The following is a 12,597-nucleotide window of genomic DNA, read 5'->3' as shown; positions in this document are numbered from 1 at the left end:
TACAAGTGCCTCACCGCTATCAGCATACTCATAAATGAGCTGTTGAACTTTTGAAGATGAGTCTTTGCGAAATTTGTCAGAAAACCTTCCACATTCCAGTGTCAAGTAGCAATGCAGAGTTCGTCGCAGCTACTTCCAAGATACTGTCAGAACATGGAGAATGGCACAGAACTTCAGGTAATGGGAAAGAGTTTGACAAGAAAGAACACTCCTTTCTACATTCAACGTGGGATTCTCTTATTAAATCACTTAGTCATGACTGCCCTGTTTGTTGGACCCTTTGGCGGAACATCCGATCTTCTCCAATTGTGTCCCCAAACAATGAAAGAATAACGGACTTCAAGGCACAGATCACTGAGTTTTCCTTCTGCTGCTACAGGAACGATAGTTCAGTAAGCATATCAGTAACTGGTCACCCGCTGGAGTCGAAAACAATTACCATTTATATAAGTAAGACAACTGAGAAGTGCTACCTAGGTAAGCAGTCCCATACAAGTTCGAGGCGTCTTATCCTTTACGCTGAGGAATGGCAAATTAGAAGCCGAAAAGGAATTTCCTCTTACTGTGCAACATACACCAAAGTCAGTTGCTGAAGTTACAAACCGCTGGATCAAAACTTGCGAAGGACACCATGTGAGTTGCTTGAAGCCAGCTGCTCCACCAAGAGATGCAACAATGCCTACTCGCCTTTTAGACTTGGGTGATCCCAATTCAAACTTTTGGCGTCTTCATCAGGATCCAGGACATGTTCCATACGCTGCACTCTCTCACCGATGGTCCTCTGACACGCCTGAACTACACACCAGCAATTACGAGAAATATGGCAATTTTCAGCCCGATACCATCCTCCCACAAAGTTATCAAGATGTTATTTCTATCTGTCGCGCTATACCAATCCAATATCTCTGGATTGATTCTCTCTGCATTATACAGGATGACAACAGCGAGGAATTCTCGAAGGAAGCTCCACTTATGAGGGATATTTACCAATATGCATTCCTTACACTATCGATCTGCTGGGACTTCCCCGGTGTTTCTTTGTTTCGAAGGTGTCGGCCTCGAAGTGTACCTCGACCTTATCCTCATTTTTGTCAAGTAGAACATAACTGTGGACCAGTGTCAGATGAGTGGGTATTTATCACTGAGAGTTCAGGTCATAGATTGCGAGATATATGTGAAGCACCCGTCAACCGGCGAGCATGGGTGTTACAGGAACGCTACCTTTCGAGACGTCTCCTCTACCTTAGTAGTGACCAATTATACTGGGAATGCAGCAAAGGCATCGGGAGTGAAGTCTGTCCGACCACTTTTCATCTTAGTGGTGAGAGAGAGTCTATTGTGTATCTTACTGGGGATAGAAAAGTTTCGTCCTGGAACTCGACGCTTACAGAATACACCAAAAGCGATCTAACGTTTGAAAGTGATAGGCTTGTTGCCATTGCTGGCCTTGCTAAGCTAATCGCAAGTAGGACTGGTGGGACATATCTTGCTGGTATTTGGCTGGAGTCTTGGATGAACGGCCTTCTTTGGAAGCCAGGAAAAAAAAGATCCCGAAGCCTCAACCTCAAGGCAAAGGAATTAACCATGGTTCCGCCCTCGTGGTCTTGGCTGGCATTTCCTGGATCGGTGAAGACAGGTGCCGGATTTGGTGAAGAGGGACCGATTATCTCAATGTCAACTCCTAACTCATTCGAGTCAGATACGTACTGGCCATTAGCTCTTCTGAGCCAGGCTATAGTCATTCCATCAACAAGCGACCCTTTTTCGTCCTTCGAACGAGCTATTTTGAAGATTCGGTGCCTGCTCATGCCGGTAACATTCGGAGGTATTCCCCACAGAAACGAGCCAACATGGTTCTTCCGTCACGAGAGGGATGTCGAATTATCTTCAGTTGGGCTGAGTCGTCTCCGGCTTCGAGCTTGTGAGCGAGAACATGGGAAGAGATGTGCCATCTTTCAACTCCATTTTAGCGAGTATATTGACATGTCTGTGCAATATTTTCTCGTCCCACTCTATATTCGCCACCTTAAATCGCTGCCAAATATCAAGCGCTGGCCACATTGCTATGGGCTTGTGTTACAGGAACTCCCAGGCGGTAGCACCCGAGAATTCATCAGGGTCGGAATTTGGAGCGAGGAGCACAATTGGCCATCTCAGCTCATCCCTATGATCAGCAACACAATCGCCAAACTAGACCTGAAGAAATCGGCCTTGAGTGATGGAAACTTGACTGAAAATGAGCGCGTTTTTGACTTGAAGCTTCATGAGTATGCAATAGGTCATGCTGCTTCAGAAGTGGAAATTCCTACGAAGGTCGTTGAAGAGGTAGTGGAACATCAGCCAAATATCGAGGAACTCAAGGAGAAGGCCGCTGTTTCCGGGTCTGAGGCTGATGAACAAGAGTCGAATAAAGTAGATAAAGAAGAAGGGCCCTCAACGCCCCTCGAAGTGGTAGAATGCTCGTTGCTGCCGCATTTCACTACTGCAGAGTGGGGTACTATCTCCTTAGTATAGTTCTCAGAAGCATAAATCAGCTGATGAAGTTACGGCCCGGGCTCTCATCAATGAGCGTTGATTTATTGTATGTATCTAGTCGGAAAGATGTGAAGGATAACCATCCTACATTTCTCAAACGTTCAACATGTCACTACAATGGACTATTTACAATTGCTCTCATGGTGACTCTCAAAGCTACATGTCAATATCCCGAAGCTTCTCAGTATGCCATAAATACTTTACTCTTTGAGCGTTAAGTCTGTAGATAGTGAGCAGTGGGCGAGCAGTTGCGAAGTGCCCCCTTAGCAAGATATCGGCTTTATGCTATATTGATGGGTTATCGTTGTACTGTAATGTCTAAGTTGTAACCTAGATGTATTTGCAGTCGATACTCACACTTGAAGCTTAAATCAGCATAGGGAACTTGGTATTGAGTAACGTAAATCTAGCTCTATAGTATTGCATCATTATTGGTTAATCATTGCTGAGGGAGTCGAATAATTGGGTAGAGCCCAGCGAAATGTCATCGCGCAGATCGATGACGTGGGCTATCATGCTAGTCCCGTTATTCCAGTGTCCCAGCGTCATCAGACATCGAATCGCAGAGACTGATGCTGGTATTTGCAGAATATTACGTACTTGATACGTTTTCAATAAATCTTTCTTCCATATTTCTATACTCTGCGACATTGGCAACGTTATCTCGAAACCCTTGCAATTTCATCAGACTTGAAGCACCACGATCATCATGGCTACGCGTAAGTTAGGCCTTCTGGCCGTAGACCAACTAAAGTAAAAGCATATGCTGATTTGTTTCTAGACCACGCGAAGAATGAAGTTCTCAAGGCCGCTGCCCTATTCGATGTATCGCACATCACCGCCGTCGTAACAGGCGGCGCGACCGGCATTGGACTGATGATCACTCAAGCTCTACAGTCCAATGGCGCCAAGGTCTACATCACAGGCCGCCGTAAGGAGGTGCTTGAGCAAACCCAGAAGACATACGGTACAGGGCCTGGAAGTATTCATGTTCTTCCAGGAGATGTCAGTGAGAAGGATGAGGCTATTCGCCTGGCGGAGGAGGTTGCCAAGAAGGAGCCGAATGGTATTCACTTACTTGTTAACAACGCCGGTATTGCAGAGGATGACAACACCAAGTTCTGTAAGCCTACCCAATTCTTCGGATCGTAGCTTGTGCTGATGCTAACCTTTTTCAGCCTCGGCTGGCGAGCCCGATATGTCCGACGCCAAGGCTCTTTCGGAGCACTTCCTCAAGACTGAGCCACAGCAATGGGCAGACACACTAAAGACAAACGTGACTGGACCTTATTACATGTCTATGGCCTTCCTGCCACTACTCGCCAAAGGGCGTGAAAACACTCCAGGTTATTCCTCTCAAATCATCAATGTCTCTTCCATCTCGGGAGCGATGAAAGGTTCCAGCATGGGACAGCCAGCCTACGCCACCTCCAAGGCTGCTCTTACCCACCTTAGCCGTATGATAGCTACTCTCACCAAGGACGTCAAAGTACGAGTCAATGTCATCGCACCAGGCTTGTTCCCCAGTGAGATGACTACTGGAGAATCTGATGAAGGTAACAAGAGCAACATTGATAAGAAGATGACTAACCCAGCTGGACGACCGGGTCATGATACTGATATGGCTGCGACTATTCTCTTCCTTGCTGGAAAGGGTGGCTTGTTTTACAATGGCCAGATTGTTTATCCTGATGGAGGTGAGGCTCTCTTGATCTATTTATGTTTAGTTTTTATTGACCTTTAGCTCAGGCTCGACATTGATCAACCCTGCAATCGCGAACTGATACTGTTGAGATCAAGGGAGCGGAATATGTCACGTGGAGTTGACAGTAGATAGAGTCTTTATGTCACAAGTTGACAATTCTTTCATTAGTTGTTAAACCTAGTCTAACTATAAGCTCTACCAATCTAAAGCCTTATTGTATCGATCACTTTAGACCTGCTCATTCTCCTCAGCAATGGCTCGAGACTTCTCAGCAGTAAGGTCAGCACCCTCGGCGTTGCGTCGGAATTCCTCCTCCTGCAGTGTCAACTCCTCAGACAGTTGACCATGGGCCTTCCACACAGGCTTGATCTCAAAGAGGCGGTCCATGGTGTCAAGAGGCAGACCCTTGGTCTCAGGGATGAAGAAGAAGACGAAGATGGAAGACATGATCATGAGTGATGCGAAGAAGAAGTAGACGCCATAACCCATCTTGAGGAACATCTGGGGAGTAAAGCGGGAGACGATGAAGTTCCAGAACCAGTTGTTGGCGGCAGCTGAAGCTTGACCGAGTGATCTGCAGCATGTTAGTGATGTGTCGAAATAGAAAGATGGTAGAAGAAACATACCTGGAGTTCTCGTTGAAGATCTCAGAGTTGAGGACCCAGGGGATAGGATTCCATGTGGGGGAGTAGAAGGCAGTCCAGAGGTAGAAGAAGAAGACGGCAGCAATGCCACCGCTTGACATCTTGGGAGCCTCAGCTCCGTCGGCGGCAGCAGCAGCAACCTTGGCAGCGGGGTCGGCAATCTTGATATAGGCACCGATGAACCACATGCAGAGGGAACCACCAACTGAACCGATAATAAGCAACTTTCTGCGTCCAACAGTCTCAATCAGGAACAGGATGAAGATAATAGTGATGGCGGTTTTGACGACACCAAAGATACCGGTGGTGAGGAAAGAGGTGTTGGTGCCCTGGATACCGATGCTCTTGAACACAGTAGGGCTGTAATAGTTGATAGCGTTGATGCCGGAACCGTTCTGCCAGAGGAACATCATGCCACCAAGGAAGAATCGCCATTGAACCTTGCGGCTCTTGAGCGCAGTGAAGGGCTTCCAGAAACCAGGGCCGACTTCCTTGTTGTAGCGCTCGAGTTCCTGGTCGATGTAGCTGACCTCTTCGACGAGATAAAGATCGTTGGCAGGAAGCTGTCTCAACCAGCACAGGTTCCTCATGGCCTCCTCACGACGACCCTTGGAGAAGAGCCAACGAGGCGACTCCTTGATCCAGAAGGAACCGAAGAGCAGCAGGCCTGCGGGAATGAGCTGGACAGCGAAAGGAATGATCCACTGCTTGTGGCTAGGAGCCATGGTCTCAGCAAGTCCATAGTTGATCCAGAAGCCAACAAGGCCACCAATCTGCCAGCCAAGCTCATAGATACCAACAAGACGACCGCGAATAGCAGGAGGAGACAGCTCAGAGCAGTAAATAGGAACCATATTCGAACAAGCGCCAACACCAACACCAGCGAGAACACGACCGCCGATGATAAGACCCAAGCCACGCTCAGCATTAGCGCCAAGCATCATACCCGCGCCCAGCATGAAAACAAAGCTGAACGCAATAAGCGAGTATCGTCGACCGATGAAGTAGGATGTGATGAAGGCGAATAAACTGCCGAAGAAAGCACCGGCTTGATAGACAGAGACGATGTTGGACTTGAGAAGAGCGAGGTCATTGGGTTCGTACGAGGCAAAGTCGAATTCCTCCGTGAAGCTCGGCAGCGCGATCGTCGTGCCGATGAAGGCGGAGTCGTAGCCGATCATGCATGATGCGAAGGACGCGATGGCCGCGCTGGCGTATACACGCCAGTTGTAAACAGCCTTGGGAGTCGGCCTGTCCTCATTGACGGCGAAGATGTTGTTGATGGAGAGACCCATGATAGCCAGCACAAGAGAGGATAGTCTGTGTTGTCTGTGGAGGGAGATGAGAAGATCTGGGGTTCGAATTTTTATAACTATGGGGAAGCGAGAAAGGCTCTTTAATATATGCCTCCGGTCCAATGGCCACGAGCCAATTACAGCACCGTCTGCGCTTGAAAGTTTATCCCATCCCTGGTGTTAGTCTCGACTGGCGCGTCTTAGCGCGTGTGCGGAGAAGGGCTCGTGGTAGGACTAGAAAGGTCGAGATTGCGAAAACCCCGCATACGCTGGGGTAGCGCCAAGGGAGATTTTTCGCTCTAACCGTGACTCGTAGCGTAGAGGGTTAAGAGTTTACCCCCCTGCGGCATCGCACAGCTTGCGCTTAGTTTCCGTATGATGATGGGGGGATTAGAAGCTGTTGTTTGCCCTCATTGGGAAGTTCTGGGGTTGGGAGGCAGATTCTGGGGACCCCGCATGGAATTAAACTAGTGGGGTAAGTAATCATCCCCACGCGTCTGCTGATTCAAAGGATTCGTCGTAAGCTGGGGGGTAAGTGTTGATCCCTCTCTGTCATCTACGCCTTGGATAAGTGCCAGTAGCCAAGTGCCAAGTGTTCACCGATTTGATGTGATGTGTAAATGCTCATATGTGCGAACAACCACTTGAATTACCTCGGATGAAGAGATGTCTAATGGCATTGACTCAATAGGTTTAACTACTGCGAGTTGGTGGTGGAGCCGAACAACCCGTCATGCGACTTGAAGATCTTATCAAGGAACAAGAGTGACGACTGACAGACATGGATCTCAGAGCAAGGGCTCCGTATTGGACAGCGACTGTGGAGAAAAGGGCAAAGATCTCGCCAGATCAGGGGGTTTCGGTAGATTGAACCGGCCACGTTCCTGAATGGGTACACTGCAGCGTCGGTCATGCTTGCCTCTCGGTATTGATGACAGTAGCCAACAGTGTCTAGACTTCCCCATAGTTTATCCCCAACGCTAATTTTCCCCGCCGGCTGTTGACTTATGATCAGCTCTGGTGGAATTGGGGGAGATTACCACCTGATCGATTGGCTCACGCGCCTGGACATGGGCCAGCCATTGTAACAGGTTCGGGAAGGTTAAAAGGGATAAAAGAATAAGAGGAGTCTAGTAACCAGAGCTGAGTCGCTCATAGTGTGAGTCTGTTTGGTGATGTTTGGCCCTGCTTGTGAACGTGATGCAATAGTCCATAGGCAACTCATTGAGCTTTGTCATCACGTCAATGAGGCACGTCAGCCAGATAACTAGGAAAGGAAAGTAAAAAAGAAATCGGTACCTCATAACTTAGATACCAATGATTTATCAGGACATCGGATAACGGCTCGCAGGTATAGAAAGAGGCCTCATGATTTGAATTGACGAGATGATGTAGGGTAGGCCAGCAGGACGCGACTGACTCCCACCGAGAGTTAGTGGGACACACAGGGGTTTCGCGTTTCTCCACCTTCACAAGGGGTCGATAACGGAGCGAGATAGATCATAGATACGTCACGTAGCTCGATTGAGGATCGAGAGAGTGATAAAAAATATTTGCATGAATATTAATCTTATGTACAATGGTCTATTAAATTAACCGGTGTATCGGAGCGAAAACAGGCCTCGCTCAATGGAGCTGACCAAGATGTTGCCGCTCTGGAAGTAAGGGTAAACAGACCAAGCACCATAAAACTGCGCCTCACCGCCAACAGCATCATCCTCAGGGTGAACATCAAAGAAGCCAATCTCCTCGAACAGAGCACCAGTGTCATCCTGAGAAATCGAAGACACATTCACCATGCGGAGACCAGATCCGTAATTAGCCTGGTATGACACGCCGCCAACGACATACTGGTTATGATCGATAGAGCGAACAGGGCTCTTGTAAACACCACGAAAGACAGGGTACTCAAGATCCTGGATATCGACAATGTATGTGGTTGTGTGCTGGTCAGTTGCAGGACCAGTCTTTTCTTGCTCATCCAGCTCGTCGTCGAGGAGGAGATACTTGTGATCCTCTGTCAACCAACCCTGATGGGTATATGTTGCGCCGTTGTATGTAGTGCGCGATAGCTGGCGGGGCATAGTGCGACGAGAAATATCAACGATAGTGAGAGCATCTTCATTATAGTTGAAGCAAATCTCACGACCCTGGAAAGCCTTCTGGGGACCACGGTAAATAACGCACTGCGCGTCGTGAACGTAGCCATCCGAAGCGACACAACCCGCATCCTGAGGACGCTTTGGGTTAGAAACGTCAATCATCCAGAGACCAGCGCGACACTTGAGGTCGTAGGCTGTACCGACGGCGGCGATGAGGGCGGTCTCCTCGTTGGCGACGATGTTGTGGCTGTTACCGAAAGCGCTAAAGTGCGCGGCCAAGTCACTTCTGATGCTGAAGGTGGGAGGGTTCTTCTTGTCGGTGTTGAGGAGCTTGGTGAGGTCGAAGATCTGGAGACCGTGGCCAGCTGCTTCAGAGCCGATGTAGGCGTAGTTGCCGATGACCTTGATGTCGCGCCATGACGAAGCGACGGTCTGGGTTGGAAGGCGGCCGACGTAGGTTAGGCTGCCGTCGGGGTGGACTTCGGCGAAGGCTGTGCCGTCTGACTGTCCGAGAAGGGCGAACTCACGACCACTGGAGGCATGTGTCCAGCCTAGGAGATCAGTTAGCAAAAGGAAGCGTCACATATTGAAAGCAGCTAGTAACGTACCCCAGACATCGTTACCGACGCGAGTTCGGCTACCCATATCCTGGTGGCGCAAGAAGCCCAAGAGGTCAATCTTGTTACAAGAGTAGCCTCCCGCTTTACCATCAGCACAAGGCGTACCAGAGCTGAGGACCTTGTAGCGGTCTTTGTCAAAGACACCAGCCGCAGCTTCACTCTCATGAAGAGCCATCTTGCGCTGCTTAAGCTCTCCCATACCAATGGCATGAGGGGCACTCTTGGCACGGAGGTAGTCCTCATTGTACTTGGCCGTGTTGATCCTCTGGGTCTGTGCGACGGCAGAGCCCGCGAGGGTGGCTAGGAGGAGGGAGGTGATGCTGGCCTTCATGGTGACGGGTTGGGGAGGTTTCAAAGAGGTGATGAGTGAAACTACAGAGCCAATGCTACAAGGCTCACGGGGACTCTTTATACTTGGTGTCGAGGTCAATGCTAAGAGTTGGGAAACCGTCGACGATCATTCCCCGGATTGGAAGCTAGTTCTTTTGTTCTTGGAAGCTGGTCCTTTTGCGCTTGGCAGCTTATTCAATCGCGAATAATGCGATAAGGTCCTTGACTTGGTACGGGCCAAGGCAACACTATGGATACCAATACGACCCTGAATATTCACAGTGACGATTAGAATCAAACAGGCGGCCATTAAGATGCCCTCGAACCCCTGGAATGTTGTATATCGTATCTACATAGCGTTAGTGACCATCCCAAAGGTTCCCCAGAAATATCGGGCCAAGGATCAAAGATGAACAGGCACATAGATAGCCTGCGCATAGATACCACCAGTAACATCTCGTGCTTTTCTAAGCGACAGACTCTGCCAAGCCTTGGTGCCGATGAACTACCAGATTCATCTTAAGCTTAATATAAATATCTCACGGGTCCCCACAGCGACTTTTAGGAGATGCCTATTTGGGATAAAAGCCCGCTTCTGGCCATGTGACCCGGAACTTTTACCAAGACAAAAGGGCGGTCTTGGCGCTGTTCATCCTAGGAGTCCTCTGAAGAGTACTAATTACATGATCTTCCTTCTGCTATGCAAAAGGGTCATATGTGGATGAGAAATTTCGACATATAAATGAAGAAAGTTGAGGAAATACAATGTTACTAAAACCTCTCACTAATTCGCTTCATAACAAGCTGAAAGCAAAGTTCGATTCCACAATAATTAATCCATGTCGAATAGTATACAGCGTCATTTTACCAGTTGAATGGTGGTCGATGACCTCAGATCTTTCGAGCTGAACCCAACGCTGAGCTTTATGCCACCCTTAGGTACCATCCAGTCCTGAAGAGTAACATCCCAATAACTCAGATCCCGACGCCTTAGGGCGAATGACACTTTCTTGACCTGCCCAGGCTCAAGGTGGACCTTCTCGAACCCACGCAGCATCCGTAACGGGCTATTGGCTGGTACATTGTTCTTGGGCAAAGACGCATATAGCTGGATGACTGTGGCACCTGCAACCCGGCCAGTGTTGGATACCTCGACGTGGCACTTGACGACTGTTTCCCAGAGATGAGGGTTACCGCCTAGTGCGAGTGTAGCGTTGGAGAGGCGTGCGCGGGCTGAGATCTTGTTCGCTGAGGAGACGACGAGGTTGGAGGATAGTTCAAAGGTGGTGTAGCTGAGACCGTAGCCAAACTCATAGAGAGCCTCCAGGCCTTTGCTGTCGAAGTGTCTATAGTCAATGAATAGGCCCTCACTAAAGTCACTTTGCCAGTTCGAAGAGTCTTGAGCTGCGGAGCCAGTGATGTTGGTGATCTTTCCGTTGTAGTCCTCCTCTTTCTTGGCAATGGTATATGGGAGCTTGCCAGAGGGATTGACCTTTCCGGTCAAGACGTCCAAGATGGAATTGCCTGACTCCTGGCCCGGATAATGCGCAGCGACAATAGCGCTAACATTAGGGTTCGTCGCCCACGGCATCACCTCCGGCCCTCCAGAGTGAGTCACCACGACGGTGCGGCGAGGGCAGCGTGATGCAATGCTATTGACAACTTGGACTGAGTTGTCATCTGCCACAAGAGCCTTGCGATCGAAACCCTCTGTGGCGAAAGACTTGAGGAAGACTATACAGACCTCTGGCCAGGGGTACAGACCAGGCATGATGCTGAGAATAGCAGTATTGTTGGTGACGTACTGGAGCCGCTTGCCGTTGTCTTTCACGTAAGATTTGAACGCGTCCAAGGGACTGACAACGTAGCTTGGTCGGCCGCTTCCTGAACCTCCACCGGAGATAAGAGTACCAATGTCGATGCCATTGTGGTCGCTGAAGAGTGTACCAACGGAAGGATCAGCAGCATCGTTGCCAAAGAGACCGATGTTGGTGAGGGACTTGTTAAGAGGAAGGATGGAGCCTTGGTTCTTGAGCAAAACTGTTCCGGCAGCGGCGATATCACGGATGAGCGCTGAATGGTTGCCGCGGACATCATGGCCAACTGGAGAAGGGCCTGGATAAGGATACCCGAAGCCGTTGTAGACGAGAGGCTGGGACGATGGATCCACAGACGGGTAGTCTTTATCCTGACCAAGATAGAAGTAAGGCGTCAAGATGCGTCGCACCATTCCATCGAGATGCGACTCGGAGAGTGTCCCGTTCTTGACACACTCGACGAGATTGTCGCCCCAGTACGTCTCAACAAGGGGAATTGGATTTGCAGGTCCAGGCTGGTTCATATCAAGCCCTGCCTTGACGGGACCAAGTCCAGGCGGCGTCGCTAGAAAGTCCGACATGACATAGCCCTCAAAACCAAGCTCCTTCTTCAACAGGTTATTCATCAGATGCTTGTTCTCGCAGCTATAAGTCTCGTTGACTCGGTTGTAGCCACACATGACTGATGCTACACCAGCGTGGACGGCGTCTGCAAAGGGCCACATGTACAGCTCGTGCATGGTGCGATCGTCAATGTTGGAGGATACCGCGTCCACAATCTTTCCGTTGATGAGCGTGGGCTTGCGCTGCGTTTCTTGCTCGTTGCCGATGAGATGCTTGGCTGTGGCCTGAACGCCGGTGTTTTGGATTGCTCGGATTGTCTCACCCATGGCGATGCCGGTTAGGTACGGATCTGGCGAGAAGCCCTCCCAGTTGCGGCCGCCATATGGACTTCTTCCCAGGGCTCCCGCAACGGGCCTGATTACCGTCAGTAACTCCAATACACAGAGGAGTGACAGGTCTTACCCAAGAATGACGTGGGCACCCTTTGCCTTGAATTCCTCCGCCATTGCTTCTCCCCTCAGCGCCATCAGCTGCCTGTCCCACGTCGCAGCGGTAGTGACGCCAGATGGAAAGACACTGACTAGATCGCCGAGACGAAGCCCAATTGGTCCGTCTTGGATGCAAAGGCCGCCGAAGCCAATACGCTTGATGGGCGCGATGTACTCGATGCATGTGCCGTCAAAGGTGCCTGTCACCATCGAGGATTTTTCCTCCAGGGTCATCTTGGAGATCAGCGAGTCTGCTTTACCACGGGTGTTGAGCCATTGCGAGGGGTCGATTGCTGTGTCACGTCAGTCAGTCTTGGCCGATATGGGAAGGACGATCTAACCTGATGATGATTGAGATTCTGCTACAACGGGCAAGACAAGTGATAGTAAAGATGCCAAACTGAATCGATACATCTTGAGTTTAGAGTTTTCCGTGTCTGAGCTATCGTCTTAGTATAACCATACTATTTGCCAATGCTTCTGTTTATATACGCTAC

At 49.6% G+C, this 12,597-nt stretch overlaps 5 protein-coding genes across 5 annotated transcripts; 2 read left to right on the top strand and 3 right to left on the bottom strand.

Moving 5' to 3' along the window:
• Positions 1 to 675: 675 nt before the first annotated feature.
• FTJAE_10056 (uncharacterized protein) lies at positions 676 to 2,514 on the top strand (the record flags this gene model as incomplete). The annotated part of the gene is made up of 1 exon (XM_037342859.1): positions 676 to 2,514. One exon carries the CDS (start codon positions 676 to 678, stop codon positions 2,512 to 2,514), a length of 1,839 nt encoding a protein of 612 aa, XP_037202906.1.
• Positions 2,515 to 3,244: 730 nt separating this feature from the next.
• On the top strand, positions 3,245 to 4,319 carry FTJAE_10055 (NAD(P)H-dependent oxidoreductase; the record flags this gene model as incomplete). Its single annotated transcript, XM_037342858.1, has 4 exons — positions 3,245 to 3,254; positions 3,317 to 3,658; positions 3,714 to 4,232; positions 4,285 to 4,319. 4 exons carry the CDS (start codon positions 3,245 to 3,247, stop codon positions 4,317 to 4,319), a joined length of 906 nt encoding a protein of 301 aa, XP_037202905.1.
• Positions 4,320 to 4,468: 149 nt separating this feature from the next.
• On the bottom strand, positions 4,469 to 6,179 carry FTJAE_10054 (quinate permease; the record flags this gene model as incomplete). Its single annotated transcript, XM_037342857.1, has 2 exons — positions 4,469 to 4,814; positions 4,867 to 6,179. 2 exons carry the CDS (start codon positions 6,177 to 6,179, stop codon positions 4,469 to 4,471), a joined length of 1,659 nt encoding a protein of 552 aa, XP_037202904.1.
• A 1,592-nt stretch (positions 6,180 to 7,771) lies between these two features.
• FTJAE_10053 (regulatory P domain protein) lies at positions 7,772 to 9,232 on the bottom strand (the record flags this gene model as incomplete). The annotated part of the gene is made up of 2 exons (XM_037342856.1): positions 7,772 to 8,832; positions 8,890 to 9,232. 2 exons carry the CDS (start codon positions 9,230 to 9,232, stop codon positions 7,772 to 7,774), a joined length of 1,404 nt encoding a protein of 467 aa, XP_037202903.1.
• Positions 9,233 to 10,090: 858 nt separating this feature from the next.
• On the bottom strand, positions 10,091 to 12,514 carry FTJAE_10052 (glycoside hydrolase superfamily; the record flags this gene model as incomplete). The annotated part of the gene is made up of 3 exons (XM_037342855.1): positions 10,091 to 12,026; positions 12,075 to 12,393; positions 12,442 to 12,514. 3 exons carry the CDS (start codon positions 12,512 to 12,514, stop codon positions 10,091 to 10,093), a joined length of 2,328 nt encoding a protein of 775 aa, XP_037202902.1.
• Positions 12,515 to 12,597: the final 83 nt, after the last annotated feature.

The sequence above is a fragment of the Fusarium tjaetaba genome, assembly GCF_013396195.1.
Source record: "Fusarium tjaetaba strain NRRL 66243 chromosome Unknown NRRL66243_c0000231, whole genome shotgun sequence".
NCBI classification, from domain to species: domain Eukaryota; kingdom Fungi; phylum Ascomycota; class Sordariomycetes; order Hypocreales; family Nectriaceae; genus Fusarium; species Fusarium tjaetaba.
This window is presented reverse-complemented; position numbering and strand designations above follow the sequence as displayed.